Raw genomic sequence first — 25,319 nt, forward strand, 5'->3', positions numbered from 1 at the left:
TCCAACACTACCATAGTTTAGTTTTAAATTTAACATGTAATCGAGGGGTCGGTGCAATATAGTGCTAACCCTTACTTTTGTGAAAAATGAGTTACATGCATTAACATGATCCTTACCTACTAACCTACAACCTGTAAAAATTTCACATTTAAATTCAACCGATAAATTGGTCAAATAGCATAGGCACCTTCTTGTTTTTTTGTGATTTATGGATTTTTCAAATGTGAATATCTCATAATGACACATTTCTGGGTTAGCAGCATATTGTACCAACCCTCTTCAATTTTACATCATTCAAAAATGAATTTCATAAACAAGGATAACGCTTTTTATTTCTGCCATTCATGGTAAGATTTACATCATTTTGTGTGCGAGATAAACAGGGTTGCACTGTTTCGCATATCAGCTAACCAATGAAAAGATCAGGTCCTGATTTATACCAGCTCTTCACATTCCCCCCTTGTCTGAAGAAGGGTCCCAACCCGAAACATCACCCATCCTTTTTCTCCAGAGATGCTGCCTGACCCGGTGATTTACTCCACCACTGTGTCTATTTGAATTGGATTCATGCTTCTGTACCACGTCAGGCAGCATTGGTCATTTCAGTGGCTGTCAAGGGTTTTTAACTAATCAATTCACCAATTCAAATTTTTTTGGCACTAAATGTCTTCAATTATATTGTGGATACAGTAGAGTTTTATTGTTTGCAAATGCCTAATCTCTGCTTCCAAGACTTTTTAAAATAAAACAAAAAGAGATCCAGCTCGTGGAAGTGAAATTAAAATTAACAGAGAAAGCAAAGAAGAACAGTTCATTAAATATGATCAATTGGCCTGATACAGAGTGGATCTCTACTGCAAATATTCAATTAGTAACATCCAAAGTTTTAAGATCACGAAGCAGCAACTCTTCAAGAAATAGTTATAAATGTCAATTATCAACTTATCCAAGAAGTTGAACAAAAATAATTGTTTGCAAACATTTTATATACGAAGAAATCACAGAGAGTTGTGAACACTGCCCAGTCCAGCACACAGAATCTACCTACTAAAATGGCGCTGAAATTTACCCATGACTTACTACGGTTTTTAGTCGAGTGGCCTATCTTGCTCCTCTAGTATCTTTGGTTACAAGCCTTCTTGTACTCGGGTTGCCAGCGCTTCTCCGGGCAGGTCAAGTGCCGGGCCCGGCACTGTTGTCCATGTTGCTAGGGCTACTCGGCATCACCTGACCCCGTAGACTCTACGCAAAAATCATCAACTCACGGGCCGTACAAAACAGGCAGCGGGCCTGAGGTTGCTGACCCCTGATCCATACGGTTGATCCTTTGATTCATAGTGCTTGACGATTTTAAATTCTGTTTTTATGCAGAATGTTAAATTCTGTTGTCATTGAAGGCCAGTCTTGCTATACGATCAAAGTCCTGCAGATGTCTAAGGAGAAGCAGGTTAAATCTGCGAGATTGTGGCTTGGCATGTATAGCCATCAATTTTAATGCAATTGCCGGAATATTACAGTGCTATAACATGGTGACCTGCCTTGACTAAGCTTATGAAATTTCATTTGCTTTTAGGAGGGATGAAAATGGCAACTTTGTGCCACATGCAGTCAATTACCAGGATCCAATTTTCCCTGACACCACTGAAAACAAGCAGATGTTCTCTAGCCTCTTCCAGTTCTCCAACTGTGGCAGCGGCACCCATCATCACACCTACTCACCCGAGTGGGAACTGCAAGAGGATAATCGGGTAGGACATCCTTGATTAGTTTGATTCTTTAATGTCCAGAAAAGGCTTATCGTTGAATCGTTATGTACTTTCACAATATAATGGATGCCATGTGTATTCACTTGTGTTCAAGATGTGTCACCTTTCATGGTGGATTTTGTATCTCCGTTGGTCTTCTAAGTGTACACCTTATAAAAGATTATCCAATTTGCCCAAATTGCATGTTTTAGATCTCTTTGCCCAAATAGACTGAGCGATCTCATCCCATTTAGTTTAATTTCGTTTTGTTTAGTTTAGAATACAGTGCAGAAACAGGCCCTTTGGCCTACCGAGTCCGCGCCACACATTAACACTATCCCACACATGTTAGAGACATTTTACAATTTTACCAAGCTAATTAACCTACAAACATGTATGTCTTTCGAGTGTGGGAGGAAAACGAGCTTCCGGAGAAAACTCACGCAGGTCACGGGGTGAACGAACAAACTCCATACAGATAAGCACCCATCGTCAGGATCGAACCCACGTCCCTGGTGCTGTAAGGCAGCAACTCTACCGCTGCACTGCTGTGCCGGCACGCCCTTGTACATCTCATCTTGTACATGATGCACTTGGTTTCCTCTGCTGAACAATCCAGTAATTATTGCAGGGACGAATGAATGCTTTCCTTCAAAGGTAACTCAGAAGTTGTTTTATCTATTGTGGTGCTAAGGGGAGAAGGAGGATCTCTATACACTGCACTACCCTCTGACCTCTGCTCTCTACCTTCTGCCCCCTGACCTCTGCACTATGTCCTCTACCCTCTGTTCACGCCCTCAACTTAGGTGTTCAACAGACTTGGCCCATCATGTCTTGGCACTTATATTGGATCTCAATTAAAATATTAGTTTCGATTTTAATTCAATTTATTGTCACTTGAACCAAGGTACAGTGAAAAGCTTTCGTTGCATGCTAACCAGTCAGCGGAAAGACAGGACATGATTACAATTGAGCCTTCCACCATGTACAGATACATGATAAAGGGAATAACGTGAATAACGTTCAGTGCAAGATAAAGTCCAAGAAAGTCTGATCAAAGATAATCCGAGTTATATAATCTCAAGTTATTGGTACCATGGTTCAGTTGCCTGATAACTGCTGGGAAGAAACTTGGCCTGAATCTGGAGGTGTGTGTTTTCACACTTGTATAACTTTTGCCCGATGGGAGAGGGGAGAAGAGCAAGTGGTCAGGATGCAACTCGTCATTGATTATGCTGGTGGCCTTGCCGAGGCAGCGTGAGGTGTAAGTGGAGTCAGTGGAAGGTTGGTTGGTGTGATGGTCTGGGCTGCATCATAAGTTCATAGGTGATAGGAGCAGAATTAGGTCATTCGGCCCATCAACTCTACTTCACCATTCAATCATGGCTGATCTATCTTTTCCTCTTAACTCCATTCTCCTGCCATCTCCCCATAACCCCCGACACGCTGATTGTTTAAATCTCTTGGGCTCCTGCAGTAAAATAGGATGGAAGACAGACCGGATCACGAGAAGGGGCAGCAGATAAACTAAACTCAGCAAAGTGTACATGAAATCGAAGTAAAATGAAGTGTAAGGCTCATTACACTGGTACTCCAATAATATCAAGATCTAGATATCAAATGACAAGAAAATAAGTCATACATCATAAGGGCACAAGTAGATTTATTGCATGGTCTCTCATGTTTATTAAGCTCCCGTCACCCTCTTTATTTAAGTTCACGCTTAACTTTAATATAACTCACATGCTGCAGTGATGTATCATGTGATTGATTTATGGAGGTAAAATTGTTATCAATGACCAAACAGCCTGCATTCATAATATTTGTAGTACTTTTTGACAAACTGCACAAAAGTTACATAAGATCCTAATAACTTAGTTTAGTTTAAGTTCGAGACACAACGCGGAAACAGGCCCTTCGGCTCATCGAGTCTGTGCAGACCAGTGATCCCTGTACACCAGCACTATCCTGCACACTAGGGACAATTTACAATTTTTACCGAAGTCAATCAACCTGCAAACCCATATGTCTTTGGAGTGTGGAAGGAAACCACAGCACCTGGGGAAAACACACATGGTCATGGGGAGAATGTACAACCTCTGAACAGACAGCACCCATTGTCAGGATTGAACCCGGGTTCAAACTAAACCAAGCTAAGATTGAAAAGGCAGAGAAAGGAACAGAGGATAATTAGCCTGTCGGTGTTCCATCCTTTGCTCCAAACTGCAACCTAATGTCGCCATGGACCAAACGCCAACACATGAAATAAAACAGCTCTTGGTGACCCAGCCAAAGCAAAAATGTGTTTGCCCAGAACCGCACCATCTGAAGTCACTCAACACTTGAGAAATGTAAATAAACTAATGATCTGGCATTGGGCATCCACAAAGCGAAACGGCAAAAGCAAATTTACAAAATATCACTTTCAATTATAACGCACATCTCCTGTTTTGGAAAAAAAATTACTGTTCTGTTGTTGGTTTAACAAGAATCTATTTTAAATTCCAGCTGCCTGTTTCCATACAAGCAACCCCAATTTTCATCTTTTCCAGTTTTTAATATTGGTTGGTGTATTTGATTTAATGTTGGAAGAATGTCAGAGTAGTGGGATATTTATACGTTTTTTGCGTGATCTTACACAGTTATCATGGGTTAGGGTAGAAATATGATGGGTACTACATCTGGAATGGAAGAATTTTAAGTTTGTTGGACTTCCCAGAGACAGGATACAATAATTGTGCATCTCTTGTTACACTTTACCCCAACATAGATGGGATGGCAATGGAGCAAATATTTTTTCAAAATTCAAATGAATGATTGATTTATTAGTTTAGTTTGGTTTAGAGAGACAGCGAGGAAACATGCCCTTTGGCCCATTGAGCCCGCACTAACCAGCAATCTTCATACACCAGCACTATCCTACACACGGGACAATTTACAATTCTTACCAAAGCCAATTAACCTACAATCCTGTATGTCTTTGGAGCGTGGGAGGTAACTGGAGCACCTGGAGAAAACCCACGCAGTCACAGGGAGAACGTAAAAAACTCCATACAGACAGCACCCGTAGTCAGGATCGAACCCGGGTCTCTGGCGCTGTAAGGCAGCAACTCTTCTGCCTTTGATTGATTTACCTCTTGAGGTCTGCCTCTTCAGTTTTTAGCTCCATCTTAATTTATGCAACAATGGCCTGTCAGAAACAGGCAGGAACTTAATAAAAATGTTGGAAGCATTGAGCATCTGTGAAAAGAGAGACAGTAAACTTTTCAATTCTGAGCCCATTCATCTGAACTGGGAAAGAGAGAAACAAGTTAGCATAGATAGAAGGGAAGAGGGGAGGAGGAGGGAGCTTGATACTTATATTCCACTGAAAACCATAGTGAGTGGTTTGGACATGAATGACCTTTGAGTGAATCATCGATCATTGCTATTTCATCATCTTGTTCACATATTGCGGGTAGTACAATGAAAAAGGAAGTCCATTTGTTACTCATTCCTGAGATGTTGGTATTACTGGCATGCTCCAATTGTCCCTCAGAAAGAAATGGTGAACATTTTTCATAAACCATTGTGGGCTACACCGTGAAGGTACTCCACAATAATGTTGGAAAGGATTTTCCAGCGTTTAGACTCAGCAGTGATGAATAATGGCAATACATCGCCAGGCCAGGACAATGCATGACTTGGGAAGTGAACCTGTAGACAATGGTACTCCAGTGCATCCATTAGTTTTATCCATCTACCAGTGGATGTCATGGCTGTTAGAGCCATTGTTGACGAAGCTTTGGGAAATTGGTGCAAAGGTCTTCATGCACAGTGCATACTGATCCATAGTACACTGGTGAAGAGTGTGAATATTTTGGGTTGGATGTCATTCAAGTGAACTAACCAGGGACCGCGAGCTCCACGATTTTAAAGTACGCAGGTTGGAGCTTCTGAGGTCGATCCCCAGCGAGAGGCCGCCAGCTCCTCAATGTTAGACCACAATGCGGACGGAGATACGATACGGAAACAAATTGCATCTCCGTCGAGGAAAGAGATTTAAAATGTTTCCACCACCTCCCCCACCACCCCCCACATAAAACAATTCTACAGGTACACTAAAACATCAGCACAATGTTGAACTCACGAAGCTTGCTTCTACTTAAAATATGTGCTAAAGGAAATGGAAAGTTTTAATCTAGTATTTATGTTGGCCACTCTATGGAGATCTTATGCAGTTTGTACAGAATGTTTTCATCTCTGATAATGATCTAGTATCTTTAAGAAGAAACATTTGTCCTCTTTGCAAAAAGAAAATATCTTGGTATGAGGAAAGAAGACAGATTGTGCTATTGAATTGTGCTTTTAAAAAAAAAGTCTGTAGAGCATTGTTTCATGTAGATGTTGATCTATGTCCCAATTTCTCAGACTCCAGGACGGTCAAATGTACTTCAAACATTCAATAAAGAGGAAGCAATCCTTGTTCTCAGGAGGGGAATTGAATTAAATACCGGTTGCAAATGCGTGACTTATGGGGCAGTTCAGCACACAAACAAGCGCCCATAATATTTTAAGATGATTCAATTCAGACGTGAGACGTGTGTGTATGTGTTTGTTCCTATGGAAGGCACTACTTGTATGCCTCCACTTATTAGATTTTTTTTTAGATTTAGAGATACAGCGCGGAAACAGGCCCTTCGGCCCACCGAGTCCGCGCCGCCCAGCGATCCCCGCACATTAACACTATCCTACACACACTAGGGACAATTTTTACATTTACCCAGTCAATTAACCTACATACCTGTACGTCTTTGGAGTGTGGGAGGAAATCGAAGATCTCGGAAAAAACCCACGCAGGTCACGGGGAGAACGTACAAACTCCGTACAGACGGCGCCCCTGGTCAGGATCGAACCTGAGTCTCCGGCGCTGCATTCGCTGTAAGGCAGCAACTCTACCGCTGCGCCACTGTGCCGCTCTTTGTTCCTATGGAAGGCACTACTTGTATGCACGTTGCCTGCACTTTTAGTACTTGTTCTCTCTTATAAGTCTTGTGTGTTTTTGATTCCATTGATTATAATGCTGTGGAGGCATGAATACCATATGGAGTGATTTATGTGTAGTTATGGACTAAATCAAGGATGTCTATAAAAACGGAAGATAGACACAAAAAGCTGTAGTAACTCAGCAGGTCAAACAGAATCTCTGGAGAAATGGAATAGGTGACGTTTTGGGTCGAGATCCTTCTGACCCGCTGAGTTACTCCAGCTTTTTGTGTCTATCTTCGGTTTAAACCAGTATCTGCAGTTCCTTCCTACACATTATAAAAACGGAACTTGTTTGTCACCCAGGGATAGCTTGCAGGTAGAACCTACTGAGTGCGGGGCAAATCTTTCGTTAAAAATTTACAGAATCAAATCACTCCAAAAATACCGAAGAATTAAATCTGTCATTAGAAGAACTGGAAGATAGAATTATTGGATGCATATTGAACTTTCAAAACAAGAATTAAATCTGGGGATTATGCAGCAGTGGGCGGATTAGAATCACGGAGTAATGTGGGAGAATCGAACTACCTACTGTACAAGATGATATATACATTGAATAAGACACTTGGGTCTGGAAATTCTTTCATGCGGCACAATGTTGATGGTTGTTCTGCATTAAAACATTGAAGGCAAAAAGTTGAAATGTGCTATTTTGATTCTGTTTGCTCCATGCACATGATGCACATATGCGTGAAGCACCCAGGATTGTGCAGTACCATCCAGCGGCATAGAGTGCGCTCCTATCTCCTACCGAAGACCGACATAAAAAGCTGGAGTAACTCAGCGGGTCAGTCAGTTTCCTCCGAGATCTTCGTTTTCCTCCCACACTCCAAAGATGTACAGGTTTGTAGGTTAATTGGCTTGGTGTATTTGTAAATTGTCCCTAGTGTGTGTAGGACGGTATTAATGTGCGAGGATCACTGGTCGATGCGGACTCGGTGGGCCGAAGGGCCTGTTTCTGCGCTGTATCTCTAAACTAAACTAAACATAACCAAAATCCGTTATAAAGAGGTCTATTATGACTGTATAATGATTATCACACATTCTATTGTATAAACATTGACTTTACAGCCATTGTAAAATAGAAAGTTGCCGCTCGATCTTTATACTCTAATGCCTTCATTGTCTCCTTTAGCTCCTCTGCTCAAACGTGCAGAAGGCCCTTTATGAGGAGGAAGACCGGGTGCGGATGCTCAGGCAGAAAGTGAAGTCTCTGGAGAAGTCCAACAACCATCTGCGTGAGAAGGTGAAGGGAACTAAACGCTCACTCAGGCAGGTAAAGAAAGAGAGCAAGCGGGAGGCAATGCTCATGAAACAGCAGCAGAACAAGGAAAGAGGAAAGTTGAACGCAAAGCAGGACACTGGCAAACCCATCCTGAAGAAACCAGTCAAGAAACCAGTCAACCACAAACTGTAACGTTCCAGACTCACTGGTTGTAATGGTCTGTAAGTTAGAGTTGAAATGCTTCCATGCATTTCACATGGAAACACATGGAAACTACCTACACATTAACAGCAATCTATTCTCAGTAACATTGTAGTTGTGTGAACTAGAAAAATATGGTTGTGTAGCTTGGCTTTCACATTTGCGTTATATTTCTCAGCCAATTTAAGTTTATTTTCTGTTTATAGCAAGATTAATTGAGTTTAGATAGAAGCAAGTTGAAACAGGCATGGGACCCAATGCAGAAACTGGTGGAAACTTCCCTGTAGTGATTGGGAAATTGGCAATTCTTTGGCACGATTCAACAGGGAAACAATGTTGACATGGAAAATAGAACAAACTACCAGGGCAGGAATTCATGATGTATTGGGAGGAAACATTTATTAATCACAGCAGCTTTTACACAGTCTTGTCTATACTTTACTGACCAGTTGAGTATTTAATGCAGGCATTTAGTCTCAAGACAAAAAACAAAAATACTGTTTCAGAGGATAGAATTTCTCACAAAACAAACTAAATGGTTTGTTAAATTTATTCTCTAGTTTCATCATTGATGGACTCACTTCATTGGAAGTTGAACCAAATCCATCAGTTTGGTTCATCCTGTGGAAGCATTTTGAAATTCATGGATAAAAACAGACTAATGATATTTAAAACACAGAAATTGCAGATGAGGGACAATAGCATATCTTGTAACTCACTTTAGTCTTCTTGTAGTGATAGAGTGATAGAGACACAGCACGGAAACATGCCCTGCAGCCCACCGAGTTCATGCTGACCATCAACCACCCAATTACACTAATCCCATGTTTTATTCTCATTAATTCCCCTGATTCAAAATTCAAAAAACGTAATAAATATATAAGATCATCACCTTTTGACTGCTCTGTAATGGATATCACATTAACTATTATTCCCTGCACAACTCCATATTGTAAAACTAAGACAAAAAAATTCTAATGACAGAATAGTCTGGAAAGCTCATTAAGCAGGTAAAATCACCTCAGGCATTTATTTAAGCCTTTCATTAATACTAAATTGCTAATTATGCTGTAATTTGGTTTAACTTCATTGAAAGATTTCACAGAGTGCTGGAGTAGCTCAGCGGGTCAGGCGGCATCTCAGAAGAACATGGATAGGTGACGTTCCAGAACCGAAACATCGTCTGTCCATGATCTGCCGAGATGTTGCCTGACCTACTGAGCTACTCCAAACCAGCATCTGCAGTTCCTTGTTTCTTCATTTAAAGATTGTTTTTTTCCAAATATAAATGGTTAATTTGAATCACCATCACCAGCAGTCCATTTTATAAAGTTAGTTCAGACATCAAGGACCACTTTTCATTGGGAGTTTGCAATGTTTTTAATCACAATTTGTTTTGTTTAGCTGGAATAGACTGTGCTTTTTATCTGTGTGGGATGGTTTGTGAATGTTGCTTCATGCCATATTAACCAATAAATATACTGTATAATTTCTGTAGAGAAGGTATACCACTCATTGAACTCAGTAACTTGTGAGAAGAGAGTTATTTTCCATTTGTGTTAGAATTTAGTTTGATTTGCTGAATTCTTAATAATGTTTTTTTTGCGCATATTTTGCACAGGTTTAGAAATATTACACATGACAGAAACATAGAAAATAGGTGCAGGAGGAGGCCATTTGGCCCTTCGAGCCAGCACCGCCATTCATTGTGATCATGGCTGATCATCCACAGCCTGTGCCTGCCTTCTCCCCATATCCCTTGATTCTACTAGCCCCTAGAGCTGAATCAAACTCTCTTTTAAATTCATCCAGTGAATTGGCCTCCACTGCCTTCTGTGGCAGAGAATTCCACAAATTCACGACTCTCTGGGTGAAAAAGTTTTTTTCTCACCTCAGTTTTAAAGGGCCTCCCCTTTATTCTTAGACTGTGGCCCCAGGTTCTGGACTCCCTCAACATTGGGAACATTTTTTCTGTATCTAGCTTGTCCAGTCCTTTTATAATTTTATTTGCCTCGATAAGATCCCCTCTCATCCTTCTAAACTCCAGTGAATACAAGCCCAGTCTTGACATTCCCGCCATCCCGGGGATTAACCTCGTGAACCTACGCTGCACTGCCTCAATAGCAAGGATGCCCTTCCTCAAATTAGGAGACCAAAACTGCACACAATACTCCAGATGTGGTCTCACCAGAGCCCTATACAACTGCAGAAGGACCTCTTTACTCCTATATTCAAATCCTATCGTTATGAAGATCAACATGCCATTAGCTTTCTTCACTGCCTGCTGTACCTGCGTGTTTACTTTCAGTGACTGGTGTACAAGGACACCCAGGCCTCTTTGCACTTCCCCTTTACCTAATCTGACACCATTGAGATAATAATCTGCCTCCTTGTTTTTTCCGCCCAAGTGGATAACCTCATATTTATCTATATTATACTGCATCTGCCAAGCATCTGCCCACTCACTCAACCTGTCCAAATCACCCTGTAACTTTCTAACATCCTCTTCGCAGTTCACACTGCCACCCAGCTTTGTGTCATCTGCAAACCTGCAAGTGTTGCTTCTAATTCCATCATCCAAATCATTAATAGATATTGTAAATAGTTGCGGCCCCAGCACCGAGCCTTGCGGCACTCCACTCGCCACTGCCTGCCATTCTGAAAAGGACCCGTTTGTTCCTACTCTTTGCTTCCTGTCTGCCAAACAGTTCTCCATCCATGTCAATACCCTGCCCCCAATATCATGTGCTCTAATTTTGCTCACCAATCTCCCGTGTGGGACCTTATCAATGATCTCTGTCGAAATGTTCTAACTTTTTTTTTCTGGTTTTCTGCTTTCAAAATCCGCTCTCTTCAGATTAATCATTACAAATTGAATGGAGAATATTGGCATGGGAGAAGTTCAAACTGTGGTACGACTTTAGCCACACCAGGAACAGTAAGATTCTCATTCCTCACATCCTAAGCCCCTTCATCATAAAGAAGTGATATGTGGAGGGGGAACCCTGTCCCCAAGTGAAGGAGAAAAGCCCAGTGCTTTAACACATCATGGATGGTAAGATTCAGGGGGGAAGATTTATAGTTCATGGTCATAAATCCTAGGAGCAGAGTTAGACCATTCGGCCCATCAACTCTACTCCGCCATTCAATTATGGCTGATCGATCTTTCTCTCTCAACCCTATTCTCCTATCTTTGCCCTATAACCCCTGACATCCTCACAAATCAAGTAATAGTAATCAAGCTTAATAGGAACCTGAGGATAATTTTATTTTGCACAGAGGATGGTTGGTGTATAGAACAAGCTGCCAGAGGAGGTAGTTGAGGCAAGTACTATAATAACATTTAAAAGACAATTGGATAATGTACGATAGGAAAGGTTTAGAGGGATATGGGCCAAATGCTAGCAGGTGGGACTAGCATAGATGGGGCATTTTGGTCAGCATGGGCAAGTTGGGCGAAGGGCCTGCTTCTATGCTGTATGACTCTATAACTCAACAACTCTTTCCGTTTCACGTCCTGCATACTGCATGCCATTCACGTGAGGAGGTGTGTGCTGGAAGGCAGGATGGGAAGGTGTGAGGGTGGGCTCAGGTAGAATTATCCAAATGGAATATAAAGTTTAAGGTTGTGGATGCCCACACACTTTCACCCCATCATGTCAAGGATACATTCCTCCAATAGTTGGATAAATTATCTTCTCGTATATGCGTAGAATATGCAAAACAAGGAATTTCACTGTGACATGTCACATATGATAATAAAATAACAATCAATCAATCAATTAATGTCTCGATGTTGATTCATTTGCGTTCTCCTGGTTAATGCCAAGCGACAATATGTCTGACCAATAAACCTGCATCCAAACAAAACCTAGTAAGTTACTATTCTTCACATTACGTGATTGTCATAAGGTCATAAGTGATAGGAGTAGAATTAGGCCATTCGGCCCATCAAGTCTACGCCATTCAATCATAGTTGATCTATCTCTACCTCCTAACCCCATTCTCCTGCCATAACCCCTGACACCCGTACGAATCAAGAATCTATCTAATGTTGGAGTAACTCAGCGGGTCAGGCATGGGCAATCTCTGGTGAAAATGGATAAGTGCCGTTTCAAGTCGAGACCCTTCTTCACACTAGTACAACTATGAGGCTATGCAGGTAATAGTCAAGATAGTTGATCTGAAACATGGGGAGCTTTTAAATGGCTCTGTAGTGAACTGAAAAATAGACAGAAAATGCTGGATATATTCCGCAAGAGAATAAGAGTTAACATTCGAGGTCAAATATCCTTCCTGCAGATCAAGCTTGTCCTAGGTACATGCATTATTTTAGATTCCCAACATCTACAGTTTAAAAAAAAATTATTGACAAATAGCAAACACACGTAATACAGTGTAAGCAAACTTTTATATTTGACATCTGTGGTAAATACTGGTACATTCAGCCCAACATCGGTTGTTTAACCCAACATATATATATAAAAATGTTTCGTTTAGAGTTACAGCAAAGAAACAGGCCCCTTCGGCCCACCGGGTCTGACCCGACCAGCGACCCCCGCACATTAACACTATCTTACACCCACTTGGGACAATTTCTACATTTCCCAAGCCAATTAACCAACACACCTGGACGTCTTTGGAGTGTGGGAGGAAACCGAAGATCGCGGAGAAAATCCACGCAGGTCACGGGGAGAGCGTACAAGCTCCATACAGACAGCACCTGTAGTCGGGATCAAACCCCGGTCTCCGACGCTGCATTCGCTGTAAGGCAGCAACTCTACCGCTGCGCCACTGTGCCCTCCAGGGTTTATGATTTTCTGTAAAATGGGAGGATGAAAAGCAGTGTGCAGAACATTTTTACTGTGTATGATCACTTTGCTTTCCTGAAAACTAAATTATTCCACATAATCGTAGAAGTAAATACGCTAACTCACATCTTGCAAGTAAAATCTTGCTCGTAAAACATGAGGAAGGAGGAAGCAACCAGCCCATCGTTTCTCCGTCAGTTCCTTGAAGAAGCATGCACCTGTTAATGAAAGATCTGTTGAATCATTTCCACCACCCCTTTAAGTGATTATTCCAGGCCATAACTATTTCATGTGTGAGACCACTACTGGTTCTTATAACAGCTTTGAAATGCTTGCCTCTAATCACTCACTCACCAACCAGGAGAGAAGAAAATCTATGTTAGTCATGGACAAATACAACACTGAAACAGGCCCTTCGGCCCTCCCAAGTCCATGTTGGCCCTCAATCACCCTTTTACACCAATCTTATATTTCATTTTATTTTCATCACATTGTCATCAACCATTCTACCACTCTCCTACACACCAGGGATTTTTTTGGTGGCCAATTAACCAACCAACCTGCATGTCTTTGGCATGTGGGAGGAAACCAAAGCACCCATTCGAAACTTGTCCGAGAATGTGCAACACACTGACGGAGGTCAGGACTGAACCCAGGCCTCTGGCACTGAGGTAGCAACTCTGCTAGCTGTGCAACCTTGCCATCATAATTCCTACCAAAACCTTTCATCATTTTGCTTACCTCAATCAAGTCTTCACATAATCAGCTCTGCTCTACAGTGTATCCCATGGGTATGGAAATGCCTGGTAATTTTCATCACGGCTCCCATTAGGGTAAATCTTTCCCACATTCTCTGCAATACATAGATGTGGTCAATAAAGGTAGAGTGGCTGCCTCACAGCGCAAGAGACCCAGGTTTGATCCTGACCGTGGGTACTGGCTGAGTAGAGTTTATATGTTCCCCCTGTGGACCGCATGCGGTTTCCTCCAGGTGCTTTTTTTCCTCCCACATCCCAAAGAGGTGCGGGTTTGTAGGTTAATTGACCTCTGTAAATTTTTCCTAGTCTGTCGGGAGCCGATGCAAAAGTGTGTTAAGATGGGGTCAGATGGGGTGATCAACAGTCAGCCAAAGGGCTGTGTCTTTTAATCGATTAATTAAAGTATGGTACCCATGTATAATAATTCCTGGAATCTGACCAATGATTTATAAAGGTGCAGCTAAACTTTTATCAATTATTGGTCAGATCCCAGTCATTATTATAAATGGGTACCATTTACCATCAGAGCGAGACTCCTGACGGGTACCCGTAAAAGGAACCACATCACTCCGATTCTGGCCTCTCTCCACTGGCTCCCAGTACAGTACAGAATCAACTTCAAGCTCCTCCTATTCACATACAAAGCCCTAAATGGGCTTGCCCCCCCATATCAAAAATCTTCTAACCCACCACTCTATCTCCAGGTCCCTCAGGTCGGCCGACTTGGGGCTACTGACTATCCCGCGGTCTAGGCTTAAGCTCAGGGGTGACCGCGCTTTTGCGGTTGCAGCTCCTAGACTGTAGAACAGCATCCCTCTCCCCATCAGAACTGCCCCCTCCATCGACTCCTTTAAGTCCAGGCTCAAAACCTATTTCTACTCCCTAGCGTTTGAGGCCCTCTGAGGGGGCGCTGTGAACTGTTTATGTATGTGCTGTTATGTTTGTGTGCCATTGGATGTTCGTTCTTAGTGCCTGAACTGATGTACAGCACTTTGGTCAACGTGGGTTGTTTTTAAATGTGCTATACAAATAAAATTGACTTGACTTGACTTGACATGATTTAATTAATTAATTTTCCTTTATATATATATTTTCTGTTGTATGTTTTTCCTCTGTAAAGCCAAGAATCCCTTCTACATTTTGAACAGCATTTATCAACTTGTCCCACAACTGTCAAAGATTTGTGCATGTGAATCCTAGGTCTTTCTGTTCCTGCCCTTGTCGTTTAAATTATACCTCTTTGTTTTTGCCTAAAATTAACTGCATGTGGCTTAAAGAGTGTTTCTGCAGCCACATCTGTGTCTCATCAGGAATATATTTGGGGACAAGAGTACTCCAAATGCTTTAGAGAACGTGTTTTCTTTTCCCTACATAACAGCACGTAAAAATAAGGCTCGTGATTTAAACCAGATTGAGAAATGGACCGTTGATAGAACCCCTCAAGACCATTTAAAATTAAGGTAGAAAGTCACATCTTAAATTTTATTCTGCCAATGCTACATTTAACCATCTTGATCCGGGCTTATCACTCACTTCAGATTCGCCACAAAAAAAGAGTATCATTCGATTTATTCTATTCAAGGAGAGAGAAAGGAGATCAAATGTGTTCAGAGTCCGAATGGGGAAGTGTATTTATAGCTGTGACCTCTTTGTACTACACAACTGCATATCACACCTTTAGATGAGTGCTCATAACATATCACTCCTCAACTTTCCCCTCTTTTTTATCATTCATTCCAAAAGATCAAAGCAGCATCACTGAACCACGTGGTGTAGGGTGACTGTTCTAGAAACATAGAAACATAGAAAATAGGTGCAGGAGTAGGCCATTCGGCCCTTCGAGCCTGTACCGCCATTCAATATGATCATGGCTCAGTATCCCGTACCTGCCTTCTCTCCATACCCCCTGATCCCTTTAGCCACAAGGGCCACATCTAACTCCCTCTTAAATATAGCCAATGAACTGGCCTCAACTACCTTCTGTGGCAGAGAATTCCACAGATTCACCACTCTCTGTGTGAAATAAACCGTTCTCATCTCGGTCCAAAAAGACTTCCCCCTTATCCTTAAACTGTGACCCCTTGTTCTGGACTTCCCCAACATCGGGAACAATCTTCCTGCATCTAGCCTGTCCAACCCCTTAAGAATTTTATACGTTTCTATTAGATCCCCCCTCAATCTTCTAAATTCCAGCGAGTACAAGCCGAGACCAGCCAGTCTTTCTTCATATGAAAGTCCTGCCATCCCAGGTTCTGAAAACTTCACTCAAATCATTGCTTTCAATAAGTAACTAGAAACTTTTCAGTTGTCCGACTTTTATTATCTTCTCAAAAGCTTGCATTCGGGCGGTTGTTTGTCGTGTTGGATTGCATCAGAACTCTCCTTAGGTGATTATGTGCGTTCAAAGGGGTGGAAATGAATGTCAGAGGTGGGTTTAAGCGACCAGCCCCTCCAACCATTGGTTAAGGTGAAGGGGAAGAGATTTAATAGCAATCTGAGGGGTAGTTTTTTCACACACAGGGTGGTGGGAGTGTGGAACGAGCTGCCAAAGGAGGTAGCTGAGGCAAGGACTATTGCAACGTTTAAGAAACAGTTAGACAGGTATATGCATAGGACAGATTTGGAGGGATTGGGGTCAAACGCATGCAGGTGGGACTAGAGTAGCTGGGACATTGTTGGCTGGTGTGGGCAAGATGGGGCGAAGGGCCTGTTCTCACGCTGTATCACACTATGACTAAATGACTCCATAACCACCAGGTCTAAACTGAGTAGGACATTGTGAAGGTGATGTTGGCAGATGCCAACATAAAACGCCAGCTTTATCCCATGAAACTGACTGAACCTCTGTCCAAATGCAGAAAACTTGAAGTAGCTCAAGGTAGTTGCATTAACCCTGTTCCATGTAGCTGAGAGTGAAATAATGTTTAATTGCCATCTGTACTGACAACGGAACAATGGAATTCTATGCAACAGAATTGTTTATTTATTAAATATGTATTACAGACAATAGACAATAGACAATAGGTGCAGGAGTAGGCCATTCAGCCCTTCGAGCCAGCACCACCATTCAATGTGATCATGGCTGATCATTCACTATCAGTACCCCGTTCCTGCCTTCTCCCCATACCCCCTGACTCCAATATCATTAAGAGCTCTATCTAGCTCTCTCTTGAAAGCATCCAGAGAATTGGCCCCCACTGCCTTCTGAGGCAGAGAATTCCACAGATTTACAACTCTGACTGAAAAGGTTTTTCCTCATCTCCGTTCTAAATGGCCGACCCCTTATTCTTAAACTGTGGCCCCTGGTTCTGGACTCCCCCAACATCGGGAACATGTTTCCTGCCTCTAGCGTGTCCAATCCCTTAATAATCTTATACGTTTCAATAAAATCCCCTCTCATCCTTCTAAATTCCAGTGTATACATATAGTTAATGTATAATTTTAAAAAAATTATAAATTAATAACACCAAAAATATTTTGGAAAAAAATAACCTGATGTCCTAAATGCAACCAAAGACAATGCAGAGTTCATAGTTGAGTTTAGTGTTGTGTCGAGTTCAAGAGCCTGATAGTTATCGGGAAGAAGAGTCAAGAGTCAAGAGTGTTTTATTGTCACATGTCCCTGATAGAACAATGAAATTCTTACTTGCTGCATCACCACAGAATATGTAAACATAGTACACTGGAAACAATATGATACATGAGAAGAATAAGAGTTCAGTGTGTGTTTATGTACAATCTGTGTTTAGTTGTCAATATGCCTTAACATTCAGAAATGTTCTAAAATGACCAAGAATTATTCAAACTAATACACTAAAACAATTTACATACCTCAAAATATATATTTTTTAAATTTTAATTAGCTAAAACATATGTCTTAGTCCTTTGCAACCTTTAGAGTTTAGAGTTTGTGTTCAGTCCAACGTCTGTCTGATGGTTTTGCAGGAAGTCAACATCGATTGAAAAGAGGTCAGGTAGCGCGATTTATTTTGAAGAATGGAACAACCCACTGAGACTTTGAGCAAAGGTTCAACAACCCCTACACTTCTTTGTAACCTGGAAAGACGGCTGATTGAAAGTGATCGTGATATCTTAACATTAAAAAAGATGGAGGTTGAGTTACTTACTTTGGGAAATGTATATATTTTGTGCTATTCTGCTGAATCCTTACAGAGATCAAACGGAATGGCATTTAGATCGAAGATCAAAACAGTGATACAAGATACACTTCCACAGGCACCATGCTGCCTGCTGGCTTGGAAGAGAACATAGAAACAAAGAAACATAGAAAATAGGTGCAGGAGGAGGCCATTTGGCCCTTTGAGCCATTCATTGTGATCATGGCTGATTATCCAAAATCAGTAATCTGTGCCTGTCTTCTCCCAATATCCCTTCATTCCACTAGATCCGAGAGCTCTAGCTACCTCTCATTTAAATTCATCCAGTGAATTGGCCTCCACTGCCTTCTGTGGCAGAGAATTCCACAAATTCATAACTCTCTGGGAGAAAACTTTTTTTTCTCACCTCAGTTTTAAATGGCCTCCCCTTTATTCTTAGACTGTGGCCCCTGGACATTGGAAACATTTTTCCTGCATCCAGCTTATCCAGTCCTTTCATAATTGTATACGCCTCTATAAGGTCCCCTCTCATCCTTCTAAACTCCAGTGAATACAAGCCCAGTCTTTCCAATCTTTCCTCATATGACAGTCCCGCCATCCTGGGTATTAACCTCGTGAACCTACGCTGCACTCCCTCAATAGCAAGGATGTCCTTCCTCAAAAAAGGAGACCAAAACTGCACACAATACTCCAGATGTGGTCTCACCAGGGCCCTATACAACTGCAGAAGGACCTCTTTGCTCCTGTATTCAAATCCTCTCGTTATGAAGGCTAACATGCCATTAGCTTTCTTCACTGCCTGTTGTACCTGCACGCTTACTTTCAGTGACTGGTGTACAAGGACACCCAGGTCTCGTTGCACTTCCCCTTTACCTAATCTGACGCCATTGAGATAATAATCTGCCTCCTTATTTTTCCGCCAAAGTGGATAACCTCACATTTATCTACATTATACTGCATCTGCCATGCATCTGCCCACTCAATCAGCCTGTCCAAGTCACCCTGCAATGTCCTAATATCCTCTTCACAGTTCACACTGCCACCCAGCATTGTGTCATCTGCAAACTTGCTAGTGTTACTTCTAATTCCATCATCCTGGGACCTTGGGACAGCTGGGGCCTTGTTCATAATATCCAGGGACTTCAATCAGGACAACCTCAAAAGCGTGCTGCCAAAATACTATCAACAAGTCCCCAGCTCAACCAGAGGCCCAAACATCCTTGGTCACTGCTACACAACTATAAAAAAATGCAAGGTAGACACAAAATGCTGGAGTAACTCAGCGGGTCAGGCAGCATCTCTGGAGAGAAGGAATGGGTGACGTTTCGGGTTGAGACCCTTCTTCAGACCGAGGCCAAAAATGCAAACCACTCCATTCCCAGGCCGCAGTTTGGTAAATCTGATCACCTTCCTGCTTTACAAGTAAAAACTCAAGTGTGGGGATCCAGTGCAGAAATTTGTGCAGTGCTGATCCTAGGAAAGAGATGATGCCCCTCGCGACTACTTTGAGTCAGTGCACTGGTCCGTATTCAAGGAATCTGTGGCTAACCGAGATGAATATGTCACTGCTGTCGCAGATTTTACCAGCAAGTGTATGGAGATCAATGTACCAAAGACAAAGATACGAGTGGTCCCCCAAGTAGAAACCATGGATGAAGCGTGCGGTCCATTCCCAGGTGAATTCCACCTCTGCAGCGCTCAAGTCAAACGAACCCGAGTGGTACAAGAGGTCTATCCATGACCCTCGCAGAGCCACTAAGAGTGCCAAGAGGGAATTATGGACTATGTTGGAGTCTTGAGGCAAAGACACGAATAGCCATAGACAATGGCAAGCCTTGCAATCCTTTAACAGGCTATAAAGTGAAGACCGGTTTATTGCTGACAACAATGGGTGCCTCAATGATGAACTCAATGCATCTTGAACAGAAGGTTAGTGGTAGAATGCCACCAGCCCCACAAGTCTTGGGTGTGCCTGTTTCAGTGGTTAGTGTGGCAGGCATAAGATCGGCCTTCCTGAGACTGCAACTGGTCTGGATGGAATCCCTGGCCTTGTCCTCAGGACCTGCGTGGATAAGCTGGCAGAGGTGTTCACCATCATCTTAAACCTCTTTATTTCTTTATCCTAAATGGATAGGATCAGTTTAAAGGTTTTATGGGCCAACCGCGGGCAGGTGGGACTAGTGTAGATGGGGCATGTTGGGCAAGTTGGGTCGAAGGGCCTGTTTCCATGCTGTATCACTATGATTCCATGGCTCTCGGCACCATTCTGAGGTCCCCACCTTCTTCAAAAAGACCACTATCATCCTGGTGCTGAAGAAAACTAATGCCTTAATGACTACCGTCCAGTGCCCCTGACGACCATCAACAAGAGACTTCGAGACTGGAGACTGTGCACATTAACTCCAGCCTCCCAGCTAGACTTGATCCATTGCAGTTTGCATACCTTCGCAACAGTACCACCACAGACACCTTCTCCCTGGCCCTAAACTCATCTCTGGAACACCTCATCTCTGGAACACCTACACATCAAGGATTCTTCTGTTATACTCCAAATAGGATTTCTTGTCACAAGTTTCTGTTTTTTTTGTAAAAAAAAGTTTAATTGTATAATCACAAAATTGCAAACCTTGCTGTTCAGGAAACACTGCAGCTTCCGCATTTCCCATCGGTCTGAGAAGGCCTTCAGCAAGCACCAGACACCACTTGCTCCCTCTCCAGGGACACCCAAGCATGAACACGTCCTTGGGAAAGGCACAGGCTGTTAGCCCGGAACAGATCTCTCCACGGTCTGCCGTCTGCTTTTGTAGTGGGTCCCATCAAGGACCATAACCAGAGTCTTTCCTGAAGGATTAAAAGAAAATCATAAAAGGTTTATTCGAAGCTTTTCTTCCTGTTAAATTAGCTGAGATTATCAAGGAATGACAGGTTTGGGGCTCAAAGTGATCCAGGAGAATTCATATGTGCACAACGGCAGTAAATTAGGAAAGTAAATGACAAGAAAGTGCACTTAGGGAGAAAGCAAACTGAATATTAAAAAACTTTCTATTGATTAAACTGGACAGCTCCATTCCCAAACTCATTTCCTGATGTTTTTACTGAAATAAGAAGCTTCATTTCCTCAATGACGTAACCCGACCATTTTCCACAGTTAAGGAAACACTTTGCTCAATTTTCTTTTCTCTCTATGTTGTGCAAATTTGGTCAAAGTTCTTGATAAAAATAAGAAATAACAGCATGTTGGAAGATAACTGCAGATGCTGGTCTACAACGAAGGCAGACACAAAATGGTGGAGTAACTCAGCAGGTCAGGCAGCGTCTCTGGAGAGTGATGTTTTGGGTTGAATCTCTTCTTCAAGAAAGAACAACATCTAATTCACAGCTTAAACAATGATTGATTCAAGATTCAAGATTCAAGATTCAAGATATCTTTATTTGTCATCCAAAAAAACAAGTTTTTTGGACGAAATTGATTGATTGATTGATGCATTTATTGTCATTCAAAAATAAATTTGAACGAGATGTCATTGCCATATAGTCACAACAATAAAAAGCAAACCAAACGCACAATTACATAAATTTAACATAAACATCCATCACAGTGAGCCCTCCTCCAGGCACCTCCTCACTGGAATGGAAGGTTAAAAAAAGTCTTGTCTCTCCTTGCATCTTCTCGCGCGGTCAGGCAGTCAAACAATGATCGATGTTCTTACCAAAGATACTAGAGGAACAAGATAGACCACTCGACCCTAAAAACTGTAGTACGTCATGGCGTCATTTTAGTAGGAAGAAACTTGCAGAAACATTTAAAAAGAAAAACAACAAAAATCTGTGAGATATATTCTGCATTTTAATGGTATCATCACACATACTGTTCCCCCAAAACACTGATTACACTGCGGGAGGCATAGCGAACAGCGGGTTTGCTTACTAAAATGGCAGACGTTACGCTCCTTTGCGTACTACACTTCAGTACAGATGATTTCAAGGAGTGGTCCATCTTGTTCCTCTAGTATCTTTGGTTCTTACAGAAACCCTGGATCAAATAGATTCAGACGTCGATATCAATTAACTATTATTATCAAGTTGCAGTGGTTTTATTCAACTTTTCATCTGTATCAAAGAATAAAAGGGTTCTTTTAGGAAGGAGATGAGAAATTTATGTTTCAACGAGGCCCCCCCTCTTCACACCACCTTTCTCCCACAACCCACAAGCCCAACTGCCTTCCAGCATCCTGAGTCTAGATGCAAGATCAAATGTCACAAACAGCGCCTTACACTAAAATGTCCGTAATGGTACAATTGAATCTCATGGCACATAAAGACATGAATGAATTTCTAGCCAAGTGTTTATTTAGTTTAGCGATACAGCGCGGAAACAGGCCATTCAGCCCACCGACTCCATACCGACCAGTGATCCCCACACACTATCCTATTTACAACTTACAATTTTGCCAAAGCCAATTAGCCCACAAACCTGTATGTTTTTGGAGTGATGTCGGTACGGAGTTTGTATGTTTTTCCCCTTGACCTGCATGGGTTTTCTCCGGGTGCTCCAGTTTCCTCCCACACTCCAAAAACGTACAGGTTTGTGGGCTAATTGGCTTTGGCAAAATTGTAAGTTGTAAATAGGATAGTGTGTGGGGATCACTGCCTTACAGCGCCAGAGACCCGGGTTTGATCCTGTAAGGCAGCAACTCTACCGCTGCGCCACCGCACCACTGTGCCACCCTGGTGTTTTCAAGGAATTTGTTAATTCAGCCTTAGAAAGCAAAGAAGAACCCAAGGAAATTATCAAAGATTTTTTGCAGTATACAATTACTAGAAGTTAAAACAATTCACTTCAGAGGGATCTAAGGTACCATACAATTAATAGTTAGAAACCACACTGTTTTGAGATCCTTGTTGATTATTTTTCAATTTACATTAATAACTGACCCAAATGATATTCTGTGGAAGAAGTGGTGCCTTGCATCCAGTGAAATGCAGAACAAGGGGACAATTGTCAATTTAGTTTGTTCAGTTTAAACTTAGCCAAATAAATGCATTCATGACAAAAAATTCAGATGACAAGGTTGAGGGAATGTTGGTAAAGTACTTTGCAAACCATCTGTTTTCAGTTGAAGGTAATTAGATGAGGTACCATGTAAACATAAAAGTATTTTAACTTTCTTGTTCTTTGCTTTCTAACACTAGGACACTGACCCCAGCAGGTATCTCTCTCAAATCTTGTGAACTCACATTAGTTTACCCCCTTAACAGGTAAGTGCCGGGAACACAGAGGGTCTCGGGCTTTCGTCGGTGTGTCAGAGAGGACTCTCTTGAATTTCTACAGGTACACAGTAGAGAGCATATTGACTGGTAGCATCACGGCCTGGTTCAGCACCATGATCTCCCAGGAGTGAAGAAGACTGCAAAAAGTGGTGAACAGTGCCCAGAACATTATGGGTACTGACCTCCCCACCTTCGAGTCGCTGCCTCAAAAAGGCAGCCGGCACCATCAGAGACCTACACCACACCGGCCACACACTCATTCCACTCCTGCCATCGGGAAGAAGATACAGGAGCCTGAAAACTTTAACATCGAAGTTCAGGAACAGCTTCTTCTCTACAGCCATCAGGCTATGAAACACTGAACTACATAGACTTGGGGGCATTTGGTTTTGTGTTTTTTGCACTATTATTGTTTGTTTGTTTTGTGTGTGTGTGTGTGTGTGCGCGTGTGCATGCGTGTGTGTGTGTCTGTGTCCATGTGTGTGTGTGTGTGTGTGCGTGTGTATGTGTGTGCGTGTGCATGCGTGTGTATGTCTGTGTCCGTGTGTGTGTGTGTATGTGTGTGTGTGTGTGTGTGTGTGTGTGTGTGTACATGCATATATGTGCACACACACACCAACTGAACTTTTTTTCTTGTTTATTATATTGTTTCACGTTTTATTGTTCACGTATTCTGTTGTGCTGCTGAAGTAAGAATTTCATTATTCTATCTGGGACGTATGACAATAAAACATTCTTGACTCCTCTTCATTTCCCCCGCATTCCCTGCAGTTTGGTCACGATCCCTCTAGTGCATTATGAGAGTTATCCTGGAACAACAGCAAATAACACAGATAAGTTGGCCCCACTTTATTTGGAAAGGGCAGCCCAGCTGTGCATCGTCTGCCAATTGGCTGTCTGAGCACATAGTATTGTTCCATATGTTCTTGTTTAGCCAGAAATCTCTCAAGTGGAACTGAACCACAAACCAAGATAATTACACTGGCTTTGAAATAGTTGGTTTGTACTTTCCTCTTTCTGTGTTACAATCGTGTCTCCCTTTTATTCTGATGTACCAAAATAGAAAAAGCATTGATACTATGGAACAACACAGTTTGCACAGCTGGTAGAGCTGCTGCTCACAGCGCCACAGAGCGCGCGCGGTCCGATCCAAACCTCGGGAGCTGTCCGTGGAGTTTGCACTTTCTACCCGCAACCGTGTGGGTTTCCTCCAGGTGCTACGGTTTCCTCCCACTTTCCAAAGACGTGCAGGTTTGTAGGTTATGTAAATTGCCCCTAGTGTGTAGGGAGTGGATAAGAAAATGGGAAAACATAGAACTAGTGTGAACGAGGGAACAATGGTCAGTGTGGACTCGGTGGGCTGAAGGGCCTGATTCCATGCTGTATCACTAAACTAAGCTAACTGAACATAAAATAAACTAAACTAAACTAAACATTTGTTCAGTTATCCTTATTTTCTTCTTGATCTTGCATTGCTATTTTTTTCAGCTAACTTAATACTCTCTCTTTCCAGCATCCTTTTTTGTTTAATGCTGGCTCTGGTCAAAATGATAGAAAATTGCAACATATTAAAAACATCTATCATTTGTTACTGATATTTGCTTAGTAGCACACGATCATCATTGTGAATAGATTCTGCTGCCGGGTTGTTGACCAATTCCTATCTTTGCCAGAAATATATCAATGAAAATCTGAAATATGAATGGAATCTTCTGGAAACGCTCGGTGTGCCAGGCGGCCAGAATGATGAGGGAAATAGAATGGAAAGTTTTTAAAAATCTGCAGATGCTGGAAATCTGAAATAAATCCAGAACATGCCGAAACCACTTGGCAGATCAGGCAGCATCTGTGGAAAGAGAAATAGATTTAACATTTCCAGCATTTTCTAGTTTCACTACAACACAGGTAAAACTGAGAGTAATTAGGATGTGTATTTATTATGAGCGATGCTTAGCAACAGGAAGGGATTTGGAAGTGTAAGGATAATTTATGGTCCTTCAAAAAGGCTCATCAGCCCACTGAGTTTATGCCAACTTTGATCTTCCTTTCACATAAGTTCTGCGGTATCCCACTTTTGCATCCACTCCCTACACACTGGGATAATTTACAGAGGCCAATAAACTTACAAACCAACGCCTCTTTGGGATATGGGAGGAAACCGG

The 25,319-nt window shown here is 42.1% G+C and overlaps 1 protein-coding gene across 1 annotated transcript in view; it reads left to right on the plus strand.

Moving 5' to 3' along the window:
• LOC144601736 (coiled-coil domain-containing protein 3-like) overlaps nt 1-12,192 on the plus strand; it is a 34,351-nt gene extending 22,159 nt beyond the window's left edge. Inside the window, exons 2-3 of the mRNA XM_078414070.1 lie at nt 1,574-1,748; nt 7,909-12,192. Coding sequence (XP_078270196.1) covers nt 1,574-1,748; nt 7,909-8,190 — 457 coding nt within the window. The 3' untranslated portion in view covers nt 8,191-12,192. The remainder of the gene's footprint in view (nt 1-1,573; nt 1,749-7,908) is intronic.
• The last annotated feature ends 13,127 nt before the right edge of the window (nt 12,193-25,319 follow it).

This window comes from Rhinoraja longicauda, chromosome 17, assembly GCF_053455715.1.
Source record: "Rhinoraja longicauda isolate Sanriku21f chromosome 17, sRhiLon1.1, whole genome shotgun sequence".
NCBI classification, from domain to species: Eukaryota; Metazoa; Chordata; class Chondrichthyes; order Rajiformes; family Arhynchobatidae; genus Rhinoraja; species Rhinoraja longicauda.